Source organism: Aquila chrysaetos, chromosome 2 (assembly GCF_900496995.4).
Source record: "Aquila chrysaetos chrysaetos chromosome 2, bAquChr1.4, whole genome shotgun sequence".
NCBI lineage: Eukaryota > Metazoa > Chordata > Aves > Accipitriformes > Accipitridae > Aquila > Aquila chrysaetos.
Window position 1 is genome coordinate 29,245,381 of NC_044005.1, and position 15,264 is coordinate 29,260,644.

Genomic DNA, 15,264 nt, shown 5'->3' on the forward strand with positions numbered 1-15,264 from the left:
TAGAGGGGATATAGACAGCATAGAAATGCAGAGTTTGTTTTTCTCTTGTTCCTGTAGTTAATGTTCTCATTTAACTCTGAAGTAGCTTCACTGTAGAGGCAAAGGAAGGATAAAGCTAGTAAAACTTAACACAAATGTAACTGATCAACTGCTAAATGAAGAAAATCATGAGATATGTAAATAAAGATTTGGCATTTGTGCAACACAAGTTACACTATTGTTTGCATAAATTCCAGAAGAAATGGATTACACCTTTTGGAAAAATTGGGTCTTGGCAGGTGAGATTCCCAAGGTGCATAGGGAGAACTTAGTTATTATCTGTAGTGGTTTTATATATGTAAGAAATTAGTTCTGAGGTGGTTTATTACCTAAAATGTCCTATTTTTCATTAATCTGTGGGTCGATTGTTTTGCCTGTAACTGTCTCATCTTACCCCAGTGCATTTCTACTTTGATAACTTGGTAGATATTTATGCATGGGAAGAAATGTCTAAATGTTAGATGTATTTCTTCTTCCTTTTCTTTTTCTTTTTTTTTTTTTTTTTTAAATAGCTCAAGTGACTATAGAGGAGATCACTCCACTTGTTCCTCCACAATCAGGAGATAAAGGACAAGAAGATTTAACAAGCTATTTCTTAGAAGCACTTTTGAAATACATAGTAATTCAGGTATGTTCAATAGTTTTCAAGCAAACAAATATGAAACAACTAACACCTGTTTCTTCATTACAAGAAGACATTTACTAGTAGCACTGCAAATGTATATGAAAATGTTTTAAATGTTCCTCCCCCTTGCCCCTCCCTCAAGTGTCATTCATAAAAAGTGAATTCTCCTAGAAAATCTTCACTTGCCTTCTGTGTGAATATTCATAGGTCTGTTATCACAGGGTCTTGCATCAGATTGCAGCATGGAGAAAAAACAAGACTTGTCTGTCACTTTCAGCAATGCTAATTCCAGCTCCCTTCCTGTTTTCATCTCCCCCTCCCTGCCCTGTTGCCTTCAACCAGTAGAAGGATCAACCGGGCTCGCTCTTATTATGTGGGTTTCGTGGTGGTCAGGGACTTTGCTTTTCAAACTAAGGGGAAACTTCTAACTGAAGGCATTGGATTTTTGTGATACAGGCTTTTAACGAGTCCCAAACTTTTGCTGGCCTTTTTTCTAGGTTTGTACTCAGGCTAGCTGACAAAACCAAACAAACCGTTGAGTCTGACATCCTATTGCTGTAAGACTGGGACTGCCGGTGTCTGTGCTTAGGGTCATATTTTTCCTCCAGCTATCTTTCTGGAATTTCTGCTGTTACTGTAGATTAACCATACAGCCTCTCCATTCTTTAGTGGAAACACTGAGCTACTGGAAAGCCCTGGTTAGTAGAAATGCTCCAGGGTGTTTAGAGCATGATACAGGGATTGTGCCTTTCTAGCAAGGGCTTGTGGGTTTGGGGTTTTTTGGGGGGGTTTTGTTTGTTTGTTTTTTTCCCCCCCGATCAACAAGATATTTACAACGCAGATCTTGCAGGGACGGTGCCATGACTCCTGTTGATGTCTTAACTGTACTTTCTGGGACTTTAGTTTTAGGAGACTTGTAAGCCCATGTGTAATATAGTACAGTGCACAGAGAAAATTTTGGATTACTGCTACAGCTAAGCAAGTGAACCTCTTCAAAAGATAAGCAATGGGAAACAGTACATATCTGGAATACTTATGATCTGACAAAGCTTATGAGTTGAGTTCTGCTTGACATTAGCTGCACTGCTGAGATTACACTTGCTTGGGGGCATTGCTCTGTGAACACAAGGTGATAAGATCTTGCAGATCCCAAGCTACCTAAAAGGCAGATAATGGAGCTGAACTGTGCACAGAAAGTGAAGACTTGAATGAGTATCTAGTCCACGGTGTGCAACTCAGGTGCACACTATGTCCTTCCCTTTGTACTTTGACACTTCCATGATCTCAGCCAGTAATTGAAAAGCCTAGGACAGGGCATGGCAAGAGCTCCTATCAAAAACTGTGGCCTAGCTATTATACTTTATGTAATTGATTTGCTGGCCAGTTAGCAGATGCTGCTTCTGAGCCTGCTGTGCTGTCATATGCCCAGCGAACTGCTTGACTACATAACATGCTGTAGGTGTTCCAGAGTACTGCCTTCTGGGTCAGACTTGTCCAGCAGAACCCATTTGGGTATCTATCCCTAAGTTTTTCTTCACACTTTTGCAGGTTGTGCTAGAGAAGATGGACAGTGCACAAATATGGCCAATGTTAAACTGAAACATTTAATGGCTTCCCTTTATCTATCTTACTCTGTGAACTTGCGGTGCTGGAATAATTTGCAACCTCATTTTGTTGCCCCCAGCATCTCCCACGTTGAACAGAGGTCACCATACTTGTGACTTGTAGGGTAAGCTTAATGATGACTGTTCATTTTGAATAAAAATACCCCTTACATTCTTGAAGACAGCTGCCCTCTCTGTAATGAACTGAAAGTATTACGTTGAAATTTAGGTAAGTCATTGAAACAGGTGTCATAGAACTTGTTCACTATGTGAATGCTAAAGTCTTGCTGAAGTCTCTGTAGAGGCACTGATAATTTCAAGCTGAATAGTTACTTCTTTGATACTAAGTTCTGCCAAAGAACTTCATGTCACTAATTTCTATATTAGTCACCCATTCTATTGAATTACATTGAGGAGATATATATGTATGTATGTATATTCTATTCTAAAGGCCCATTACCCTGAAAGTAGATAGTCTTTGTTTCATTGACATTTCCTAGTCAGTTTCTGTTCCATCTTTCTAAAAGTGTTTATTAAAATGTGTATGGTTTTGTTCCAAAGAAATAACTTATAAAGAAGACATTTCATCAGTCATCTTTCTTTTCTACTTCTAGATGTTCACTTTATCCAACTTCTTTTTTTTAAGGTTAAGAGTTTAGAATGGAAGAACAAGGAAAACCAGGAAAAGGGATTTTCATTTTTATTCTCAAATTTTAAGAAATACTACTTACCTTCTATTTTCCCAAACATCTGTAAGGAAACCAGCTTGTATAACCCTATACTTGGTAAGTGTTAATACAGCTGATGAAATCATTACATTTTCTGTAATAGAGTATAGCAAAGCAGTTTTTTGCTTGACTCATGTTTCCCATAAAGAACATTCTCCAAAAGTATTTCTTATGAAAGAACATGTTATGGTTCCTGTTCATGGTTTTCAATTCTCTGTTTGTGGAGGCACCTGATGCTTTCATTAGAGTCAATCTTGCTATATTAACCTGATGCAGGTAAAGTAAATGTTCTTGTAAAACAGTTCTTTAATGTGACGTCTGTTGATTTAAGTTGTGCTCTGAAGAGAAACTACGGCTGCTGAGATAAAAGGTGTTCATGTGCTGTTCTTTGGGGGATGTTGGCTTTATCTGTACAGAATCATAATGTTTGGATCATATGGTGCTTGCTCATAGTTCAGACAGGGCAGAGTTAGTTACGGGTTTGTGTCAACTATGTTTTGTCAAGAGCTTGCAGTAGGAAGAGGAAGCTAGGGTTTAACACAATCTTTAAAGCTGATGGTGCTAGAATATATCTTTCCATATAGAGAGCGGAACTTTAGGTGTTTGCTAAGCAAACCTAACTAGAGTTTTGCTCAGAGGTTTTTAGCCCATTCTGAACTAGAACATTGTTTGCAAATCTTGATTTTGCTAGCTCAGGTTTGCACACACCCATGCACATGTTGATTGTAAGCCGACGAGTTCAAGACTCTAGTTTGCAAAGCAATACCACGTACACAGGCTTTAAGCTGCCATTTCATTACTTGAATAATATGGAAACCTCACAGCTCCTCTTACCTGTTGATGCAGTAGCTCGCAAGGATTAGTAGTGATCTCCAGACACAATTTCATATTCTAAATTCAAGCTGTCGGGGAAGTTTGTTGACAAGGTCTTAGTTTCTGCCAGTCCATGTACATGTATTTGGATTGTGGCTTTCTTCAGAGATGGATGTTTCAAAACCATGTTCTCCTGGGAAAGATAAACAGTGGACTTTCTCTTCTGGGGGGGGAAGAAACAGTATAAATCCAGCCATGAACAACAGTAAAACAAGAGTTGTGTGAAGATACTGAAGAGGTTCACTGATAAAATAGCTACAAGAGGGATGGTAGGCAATGCTGAGAAAGCAAACCTACTGCTGCTTGACGTCCTCAGACAAGAAATGTGGGAACAGTATATTCTCTTTCTATGAAGATCTTGATTGTGTCTTCCATAGAAGTGTTACTGTAGTCCTCTCTGTGAACCGTGAACAAGAAACTTCCAAGGCCTTAGTAAAGAAGAGGACAGTGGGGAACAAGAAGAAGAAATGGGCACAGATCTCCAAAACTACTGTCAGTGCCTTAAACAGTGCAAAGTCAGCAACAATGACAAGGATTTTGGGAAGGGGAAGAATACAGTATTGAAAGCAATAGAAACACTGGTAAGTAGAATAGTCTTTTCTCCTCTAAGAAGCCAGTTCTTCTCTGGCTTGTATCTTTCCCCCTTAGTTGAAAACAATCCTGTGCCTGTTCTGAACAAAATTCACAGCATTTAGGCAGAAAAAAGGGCAAACTTGGGCACTGAGCCTGCTGCTAAAAGCAGTTCTTAAGCTACTGGTGTAATGTTTAATTTAGGAGAAGTCATGAGGTATAAATCAAAACAGTCGTTTTAGTAAGCAAGCATTGGTACAGGGCTTTACTGGAGATAGTATATTGGATTGAGTTTTTTTTTTCTTTCTGTTACGGTAGATTTTCAGATAACTGTATTGGTTACAGTAACAAGCGCTGAGCATTCCAGTTACAAGAAGCTAATACTGTGCTTCCTCCAAATTCTGGCTTGAGTATTACAGGCTTAGAAGAGCAATACAGGCTTAGAAGAGCCCATGAGATTCTTCTGTTTTGTTTTGAATGCCTTTTAACACCTGTTTAGATTCAGTAAGATAGTCTTTAGAAACTGTTTTGTAAGAACTACAGATACGGCAGTAAGATTCCAGGGGCGTTGTTTTTTCAATCATAGTAATGTGCCTTTGTGTGCCATTTCCAAGCCATTTAGATGGGCAGCTTCATTTACAGGGAAACAATAAAGTGGGTGTCCTACAGCTCTCTGCAGCTCTTCATTCCTTCTGAATCCTTTATTGCCTTAAAAAGTTAAGCGTGGTTAAAACTACAAGTGTCCACCATTATAAATGTGGTTTTGCTAGCCTTTTAATTTTCTACCCTGTATATGCCTTCCACCACCTCAGCTTCCTGGCCTTTTTGGCACCAGCTTACATCAAGTCCCCAGAGGTGGAAGGCAAGTGGGTGGGTAAAGCCCAAAACAAAATGGAAAGGAAAATGGAAAACTGGGGGAAGGGAGTATTTCCTCTTGGGCTATTTGAGTCAATCTAATAAGCTTCTGTTTTGCTTTGGTTTTACATCAGTGTCCTCACCTGGAGCCTTGACACCTATTTCCAAGATGGACAGAAATACGAAAATACAAGAAATGACTGAAGGAAGATACATTTGAGAAGCAGCTGCAGCACATAATACAGTTGAGAGGGAATAGAGAGAGAGGATGTTTTGAGAGGATATAATGAAACTACAGAAGGAGACAGTGTGCTGCAAAGACATGTTTACTACATGTCTACAGGATGTCTTGTCCTTTTGAAAATACTGTTAGTATTGCAGTCTTCACACCCTGCTGAATGCTAATCGATAGCAGAGAGAACTGATTTTTGCATCTTTAAATACTGCGCTGCCAGGCATTTGCTTCCTTTTTTTGCTGATTGTGCTGTTATACATGCTTCTGTGTAAGATATATTAATTTTTAATTTTCTTACTAACCTGCTGCTTTCCACAGAATGAAAACAATGTACTGTTTTTTATTAGTAGTAAATAAACTCTTTGTAAGCTTTTTAAAAGGTATTCTGTGTATTTGTTACTTACTCTAGGTGGATGGTATGCAAGAGTCATATAGTTTTTTCCTCTAAAAATAATGCTTCCATTAAAAATAGTGGATGTAACTTTAAAGTCTGTTCTGGAAACATTCCTCAGTTTAGCAGCACCATGATGAGTTTATCACTACTTTTATATGTGGCTGTTGAAATGACACTGAGATGTACCAACTTGGATATCCTCAGTGCTGGTGATCCTCAGTGCTGGTGCTGGATGTTGTGTTGTGTATTTGTAATGTTAACAAGGAAACCTTTACAGCAGTCTGGCAGGTAGGCTGTATTCACTTCAAATGCCTAAAAGTGTATGTGGCTGTCATAAGTTAATTGCCTAGATAGTAGCTGATTATTTCTTTGCTGCTATCCAGATTTGTTCTTTCTGAATTATGATACCATAACCTCATAGAAGTTATGCTGGATCCCTTAAAAAAACTCTTGACCTTGCATTAGGAAGATATAGTCAGGCAACAACTTTATATTCTTCAGCATGACTACTTTGTATCTTCTTTGACTCCCACCATTAGTATCTTTGAACTACCTTCTGGCCCATAAAACCATGGAATATATCTCTTACTTATGTACCACAAGCTATAGAAGAGTTGAGTCAGTGCTGAAATACCATCTCTGTCCAATCTATCACTCTTTACATCTGGATAGGACCATCATTTCCCATGCTGCCTCCTTTTTGGTTGTTTTTTTGTTGTTGTTTTTTTGCGGGGCTTTTGTGTGTGTGTGTGGAAAACCATGATACTGAAACACCAGCAGCAGGATGTGTTCTGACAGCACATGTCATAATCAGTCCTCAGACGAATTTTCATCTACTTTTTGTATTGGAGCTGACCTCATACTTGCCCTTCTAGAACTAGGAATAGAGTTTGCACACCACTCCCAGAGAAACGTCATTCACACCTGAAAGTTTTGTAGCTGCTTCAGATTGATGATTGGTATTGCAGAACTGTTCTGCACCCTGTCTTGGGGTTGTGAAATGCAGAAATGACATTTTCCAGTGTTGAGTTGGCTGATACGTGGCTGGAGTTGAACTGCGCTGTTGATATTTGTCCCTGCAGAAATGTGCATTATGCACAATTTAAAAACTGTCTGTCCGTGTCAGTTCATACCCCACCCCCAACTCCATCTTTAATGTTTTTACTGCACATGTCGTTTCCATCCACATTGAGTGGACTGTCACTTTTTTCCTGAGGTGGATTCAGGAATACTGGTGACACTGTCAGCATCTTTGTCACTAGCACAGTAGAGAACCAGAAGAGCTGAACAGCTGTGAACCATCGTGTAGAACATGGGATAGAGAAAATGGAATTGTAGGTTATAGACCCTAAATAATCACAGTTCCTGCTAGCTGGCATGCCACTGGGTGTCATTCATTACATTCCCTGCAAGCCAGTACAGAAGCTATTGCCACAAAATCATCTTTCAGCTAAATCATGGGAAGATGCATGTGCCCTTGCTCTGGTAGCAAAGTCCAGCAAAAGTAGCTAGTGCACGTGTGGCATTAGATGAAGCTGTGAAACTCATGTGGCTTTGGAGCAGGATTTCTCTGTTCTATTAATCTTTCACCTGTTGGAGGGCCAGAAGCGGCTGTGTTTATTGCAGCTGCTGTTAGAATACAGTTTGGAATTAAAGCTCTCCCATTGTAGCCATGATTAGAGGTTGGGATCTGTATCAGTAAAGAACTTTGACCCTTATCACTAATTATTTTGCTTTATTGCGGATTGCTGCAGACGAACATAGAGATCTTTCTAGGGATGCATTAGGAAATGTGGTGATCCCTTGCATCTAAACTGCACCTGCTTTTCACAGTAGGTTTGGTAGTAGGGGATAAGTGACATATAGGACTCTTAAAAGGCTGTAAAATGGTATGAGTTACATAAATTGTTGCTTAGTAACTTAACTATAAACACTTCTTAATGAAGAAATTTGACAATATCTTAATTCTATATGAATATAGTTTTCTTGTATAGGCCATATTCTAGTCTAGTTAACAGTTATTTTGATACTTAGAACTCCTTTGTAGTTTTCAATGAGAGTGTGAAGTAGTGAGTTTGCTGAAGTCTATCTTTAAATATTGAGTATAGCATGTAGCTTAAAGCTGAAAACAATGAAAAGAAATGTGTTTACTTGTTTAGAAAAAAAATGCAAGCAAGGATGTAAGGCTATAGAAATCACTTTCAGATAAAAAATTAAAGGTTTTGCATAGCAGAAACAAGTTGTCTGTTGGACCAACAATATTGTCTCCCTCCAGGATAAAATTACAGCCTTTTGATGGCTTATAGTCTAGTCTTGAAATTTTCTCTATCACATCCATATTGGCACATCTTGGGATGAGTTTTGCAACAGTGAATATGAAAAAAGAGCACCTCTGAAAGTTCATGTGCATTGGTTATGGTTTTAGGATGTCTTTCTTATATAGAGCTTTCCCTCTGCACATATTTTTAAGATGTTGTGTTTCCTTTCAGATATACCACAAATGAGACCAAAGCCACACTATGTTATGATTAAGAAAGATGCTGAAACCAATGAGGCAATATATTGCACAAAGGAACCTTTTATTAAGGCTCGTGTTATTGTCATTCGATGGTTGGTGTCTTTTTGGCTTGAGCCAAAACCTCATACAGGACCTCATATTCCTGGGGTTGAAGGTGAAAATGTGCCAAAGAATATTCAGGTAAAACCAAATAGAGAAAAAAGTGTTTGTTTTCATGTTTTTCTCTTAATTGTTATGTCAGTAGTGTGTACTCCTCTGATAATTATAACTAATGAAGAACTTTAAAAAAGGAATTTGTAAACAATTTTCGCTTATGAATTCACTTTAGAAGAACTCGCTATGATTTTTTTTTTCAAATTCTGCTATTTTGTTTTTAATCAAATAGACATAAGAAGCCTTGAAATGCGGTGAATCCTATTTTGTTTTGGTTTGGGTTTTTTTTCCTGAATTCTTTGTACTGTTTAAGTTATACAGCAGTATAATTTAAAATTGTACTGTTCAATTGTTGTACTAAAAATGAGCTATGGACTGTTCTTTAATTTCTGTTTCAGAGAGCAGCTGCTAGCATGGCTTCAAGGGAGGACAGCAAAAATGACAGTACTGATAAGCAGGATAAAAATGCAGAGCCAGAACAATCTCATTCTAATACAAGTACTCTGACAGAGAGAGAACCAAGTTCTTCCAGCCTCTGCAGTATTGATGAAGAGCATTTAACCGATATTGAAATTGTCCGGAAAGTCTTTTCTTCTAAAAGAAGCAATGTTAATTTTCTAACTGAGATTTTTCGACAGGTAAAGAACCCTCTTTAGAATGCAAGAATCTTGATTATTTTATTGTAAATGATGATTATGTCATAGTTTTCTTTCAAGAGCATTTGCTAAGCAGAAGATTATATAAATGTACAGGTTTTTTTCTTTCATCTTGCCTTTAAGGTTTAAGAATTGAAAAGTTAACACTCTCTGATATATTTTCTGTGTAGAATATCCCTGGTTCCTGATTTTTCTAACTTTATTTCTTTAATAACCAGTTCGACAACATTTAACTGAGACTTTACAGTTCCCCATAGGCAGGAATGTTTGATCTTTTCATACATCAACCCTGTATCTATTAGAGCTCACAACCAAGCATATTAAAATAAGCCTCCTGTGGGAGTCTGCAGCTGTTAAAGAGCTGTTTTAGGAGCAAATGTCCTTACCTTGATAGTGTTCATCAGAAGAGTGGGACAGATGGCTATAGAAGGTAACAGCTTCTGCTTCTGACTTTACTGCAACCAGAAATGTTAGCTGAGCATACTCAAAATAGTATTTCTGAACTGGAAACTATTAAACAAATTAAAGCTGAGAACATATGCCAGAATATGGAGTCTTTATTTATAAGGTGAAAATACATAATTTTGAGTTCAATGTGGGAGAACAGAACAAGATAGACTTTCTTTATGCCCCATGCTATAGATCAAAAGATGAAGAGATTTTCTGAATAATAGTAAAGAAAAAATATACTAACTTTCAATTGAAATGCATGACACTAATTGCTTTAAACAGCAGAAAACAAAACAGTTTAAAACTCCAGTATATCTGGATGAAGTGGATATTTTCAAATGAGGCACATAAACGTCGGAAGCTTATCCATATACGATGTGTTGAAGAGCTTGGACACATTGCTGAAGGAGATAATGGAGTTACTTGAATTCAGCTGCCACTCAGGAGTTTACAGAGTCTGAGACATTGAATGTAGAGTCTAAATTATTGATGGTCTATTTAGAAACTGCCCCCCCCCCCCCCGAAGGGGACAGCAAAGGTGATTGTCTTTGTTCTTTTCACAAGGCACTCTGTGATTTATGTAGATAATTTGGCTTTCATGTGTGGTTATGAGATCCCATTTAGGTCATTGTTTAGCCAGAAGTTTTCAGTGTAAGTTCATTTCTAATATGCCAGATTTTTGTAATATTTCTAAAATGTTAGGGCTAAGTTATTCCAGTCAGGAGGAAATTTAAGTTGTACTGAATGGTGGCAAGATTATAGAAAAAAAGTTTTATGCACTTTAGGCTCCAGGGTATAAAAAATGTATACGGCCTTGCAGAAGACTATTAGACTTGATGACTGATTGTGTGTGACTGATGAACTTGTCAGTTGAATTCTGTAATACATAGAAAAATTCTTTTTGGTGTGATGCTGGTATGAAATGTCTATGTCCAGAGAGAGAAGGTACCACTTGTGTCAAGTGGGCCGTCCTTAAAGACATGGGCAATGAGTTTTCAACATTCATACCATGGGGTCCATAAAGTTATGTTTTAGTGTAGTGTATTTTTTCTTTTTTTTAATACAATTAGGGCATCATGGTCTTTGGTAAATGTATTTATAGTTAGTTAAAATCTGACTAATGTTAAAAGTTTCTGATCTGTGACTAGTTGTTACCAGCACAGCAGATACAGAAAACCCCCGGAAGAGGGCAGTGATCAGCCATCATACTGACTCAAATGCACGCTTTTTTGAAACAATAATTCTGAAGGCTTTTCAGGGAGTCATTTGTTTTAAGGATACTGTTTTGTAAAAACTCATTTAGCTAAAAATAAGATATGTGGCTACCAGTAATGTGTGTCACTTGAATTTTTCTTAGTCATTTAGAACTGATTTAACTCTACCCTTCCAAATCCTCTGAATGGAAGATGTTGTAATAGAAACTTCTGCTCATTTGTTTTATGTATTTTTGATGAGTGTTTGGGTCTTAATTTCAGCAGGTTAGGTGTTGAGTAGATATGCATGTATGGATTCTCATATCTTTCTTTTTGGCAGTGAAGTTTTCCAAGTACTTCCTTGACAAGTTTTCTTGTTAAAACATTTTTTTCATGTTTTGAGTTTACAGATGAAGAAAATGAGCAAACGTTTAGGTTTAGGAGTAATTTATTTGTTAGGATCCTACAGTGGCTGTATTTCCCCCACCAGCACCTTATCCCTTAGAACCTGTACATTATAGAGTCCAACTTGATTTCAAGTATTGTAACTGGTTTTTTGTTTGTTTCTTTTTCTACTCACAGGCATTTCTGTTGCCGATATGTGAAGCAGCTGCCATGAGGAAAGTGGTAAAGGTGTATCAGGAATGGATTCAGCAAGAAGACAAGCCTTTATTTATGAAAGAACCTGAAGAAATAATGCAGTGCACAACTGTAGATTGTGATCAAAATGTTGTTGACCACAATTCATCAGAGAAAGCAAAAGAAAGAGAAGAGGTAAAATATTGTTCGTTAATTGTGCATCTTTTTGATATGCTAGTAGACAGAGAAGTGGCCTCCTCAACAGATTATATGTGGTTTAATTTGATGTCAGAGCATCTGTTCAGGAAAATTAATGGTAATTAAACAGTGCATTAATGGGCTACCAATTTGATCCATTATCTGTAGATTTTTAACGTGGTTGGTTCAATTTAAAATTTCATATAGTTCTATGAACTATTCTCAAGATGTGGATTATACAGCATGCTAACCTTCAGCTGTGTAAAAATTATATACAAATAAAAGGATGAGGAAAATGGTAGTTATTTCATCCAGATACTTTAAAATAATCGCTACAAACTTCTTAAAATGTAGTTGTGTCTTTAAGATGCATCTTAAACATTTGTCTACCATTGTTTAATATCTATTATATCCTTTTTCCTTTAATATAAAACCAAAATACCTGTCTACAAATCTATGGGATTTTAAGAAAAAATGTTTTTCAGGAAAAAGGGATGAACTCCAGTCATGTTAGAAATTCAAACTGGGCAAGAAATGGCTGTTACGAAGACACTTTGCATAAAATGTCCGAAATTGATACCGAAGAGCAAAATGTACGAGCTGGAGTACAGTCAGTATTGCAGGTATGAAATAGACTTGATATCTAATTTTCATCCTAATAATAATGCTCTTGTTATCGGCACAGAAAGAGTGGAATATAATGTAATACTCCTGCAAGGGAATCCCATGGTCCTTCAAAGCATCTCTGAATTTTAAAAATTATTTTAGATTTTAAAAGTATGATGATAAATAGTGTTAGAATAATGGCAGTGGATCACTATATCTTTATTGACCTTAAGTAGGATGATGTGTATACAAGTGTTGGATAACACAGTAAAAAAAATCTTTTAATTTTGCATTAGGACATGTGTTCTGCTCTTCATCATATAACAGAAAAAATAATTCTCATTTGAGTGCCATGTCTTCAAATTATTCTAATTCTAATTAAGCATTTAATGAGAATGCTTAGAAGCTTTTTTTTCTTTTAAGCTATTAGTCACCACAAACAAAACATCATTACCTGCGGTTTTCCTAATCTCAATAATAAGGTGTACTGGGATATTTTCTCATCTTTATCTGAATTACAGATTAGATGAGTACATAAGTGTTTCAAAATTTTGATCAGACACAACAACACTCTACTTCAGTGATATCCTTGAGGAATGGAGAGTTGCAGAAGTTCCCTAACAGAAGTTTTCTGTTTCTGGGAAATTTGGCAGGGTAGAATTTGTGTTAATTTCAAATATTCAGCAAAATGCTTCACTGAAGTTGAGGATATAGAAAATCAAGTGTGGATTGAGTGATCAATTTGAGGATCTTTGAAATGCTCTTACGGTCATATAAAATGTGTGTATTTTATGTATAATATGTGCATGAACATACATATATGTGTGTATATGACTCTAGCCTCCATAATACTCTTTTATCCATAAGAAAACTGATTCTGAACAAAATAAAACAGACGTGCATTTGCCACTCCACTGTGTGTGCTTTTACCATGGGTGACCACGCTAATTAGAACTCATTATTTTTACCACAGCTTGAATGATTTCCTGAATAGGGTTTCCTGTTGTGCTGTACACTTTTATATATAAAAATAAACTTTGTAACGGAAATCAGTTTTAAATTCACGTATGTTACAATAATTTCAGCTTCATAATCTTTGCATACAATGACTAGAATATGAACCGTTTCTGAGAAATGAAAAGGTGAAGTACTTTTTCTATTTGCAATGTATACTAAGTTTTAAACATCTGAGAATGTCTGGGACATTCTTCATGTTGAAGTTTTTTTAGACAAAGGTTCATTTGACCCATTTAATTTTTGCATAGACTTATTTCTAGGCACTTAGAGTAGGGTAGGCTCATTAGTTGAGGCAGTGAATGTAAAGCTGCATACTAATAGTTTTTAATTACTGAAATCCAAAGTTCTCAGTAGAGGGAAATTACAACTGTAGAACCAATGATTTCCTGTACATGTGGATTAAGGAAGAGAAGTAAAAAATAATTGGAAATCTAGCGCTCACTGTGATTCAAATACTTCTTAAACTTACGTAAAAATATAACAACACTTTAGTAGTAGCTCCTGTAACTCCTACAGTGTCCTTGCCTACTTTGTTTTCATCATTTTTGTTCTGAAAGCCCTAATTCACTGTCCACTGAAGTCAACCACTTTGGAGAAGGTATCCAGTTTCCTACTTTTGGTAAGCCTTACTGATCACAGTGGGATGAATGCTTTAGTTTCCCAGAACATAATACAGGCCTCGTCACGCTGAAGCATACTGTGTACCAGGACTATTTCAGGTAGTTTAGCATATATTATGTAGCTATATTACACTAGTAGTAGTAATAGTATAGCTACTACACTAGGTAGTAGCTATATTATACTAGTCAGGTGGAACTTTTGTCCAGTGGACTTCTTTACTGGGACATTTTTGTCCATCATATTAAAATAATTGTATAGAGTAGTTTATTGTACTATCTGTCTATGGCAGCAAAAATACAGAAATATGTTTTGTAGAAAAAAATGGGGAAAAAAATCAGTCTTACTGTTGCTTTATCATCATGTCAAGCTAACTTATATTTAAATATATACTTCTGAGTGCATATACAGCCTTTTCTGTTAATTGTAGATTTTTCTCTTCCTGGTTACTATCAACTGAACTGCTGAAAACGTCAAAGTGCTTCAAGCTCATAACATCCAATCTTTTCTACTTACAGGTTTTTATAATAAATTCTTCAAATATATTCTTTCTTGAACCTGCAAATGAAATTAAAGCTCTGCTGGATGAACACACTGATATGTGTAAACGCATTCTTAATATCTACCGTCACATGGTAGTCCAAGTGACTATGGACAAGAAGACATGGTAAAATGCTAATGCTTTTATCTTAGATTATTAGTTCACAAGATAAATGTGAAAACTTACTTGGTAGTAAACACAGTAGAGTGGTATTGACTATGTGAATCAGTTGCTCTAAATCAGTAAATACATGGACTTTAACATCACAGGCAACTTACCACGGGGGAAGAGGTTGTCTGCTCTGTTAAAGCCAGTAGCAAGCACCTAGTTAGTTTGAGGTAGTTTAGCCCTCAGTGAAAAAATAAGCAAGCTAGGTTATACAGACTACTGTTAAGGAGCTACTGATGACTTTTTTCCAGGGCATTTTGCTTATGTGTCAAAGTGCAAAAATATGAAAACAGCCATGAAGCTTCACAGCCTTATTTAAAAATAAACAAAAAATCCTCAGATAAGCATGGATAGCTATTATACAGATGTGGGTTGCTCTTGATCTGTAATTGTGTACAGGATTCCATGTACTGTTTAACTGTTTTGTTCCTTTACAGTGCTTAAGGTGCCTAGCAGGTACAGGGGACCCCACTTTCAAATTCATTTCTATTATTTCCCCCTATCCTTTAAATGGCTGTCTCTACTGATGTAGTATATTGCTTGCCACCATTCTCCATTGCAAGGAAGCAGTAGCAAGGGGATTTCAAATGGCTGATGTACTCCATTTTAACTTCACTTGTATTCAATCTGTCACTAATATTTCC

The 15,264-nt window shown here is 36.7% G+C and overlaps 1 protein-coding gene across 22 annotated transcripts in view; it reads left to right on the forward strand.

The window, feature by feature from the left end:
- Window positions 1-15,264, forward strand: part of RALGAPA1 (Ral GTPase activating protein catalytic subunit alpha 1) — a 135,898-nt gene that overhangs the window by 18,230 nt on the left and 102,404 nt on the right. For 21 of the 22 annotated variants that reach the window (XR_003926575.2, XM_041128125.1, XM_030036617.2 and 18 more), the window contains exons 7-13: window positions 552-667; window positions 2,915-3,053; window positions 8,413-8,621; window positions 8,993-9,232; window positions 11,476-11,667; window positions 12,156-12,293; window positions 14,430-14,578. Coding sequence is in view for 21 of the 22 variants with exons in the window: in XM_041128125.1 (XP_040984059.1) it covers window positions 552-667; window positions 2,915-3,053; window positions 8,413-8,621; window positions 8,993-9,232; window positions 11,476-11,667; window positions 12,156-12,293; window positions 14,430-14,578 (1,183 nt within the window). In the remaining variant the exon portion in view is untranslated. Of the gene's footprint in view, window positions 1-551; window positions 668-2,914; window positions 3,054-4,760; window positions 4,944-5,428; window positions 5,663-8,412; window positions 8,622-8,992; window positions 9,233-11,475; window positions 11,668-12,155; window positions 12,294-14,429; window positions 14,579-15,264 lie in introns of those variants that run through there. The other variant, XM_041128131.1, reaches the window with a different exon arrangement.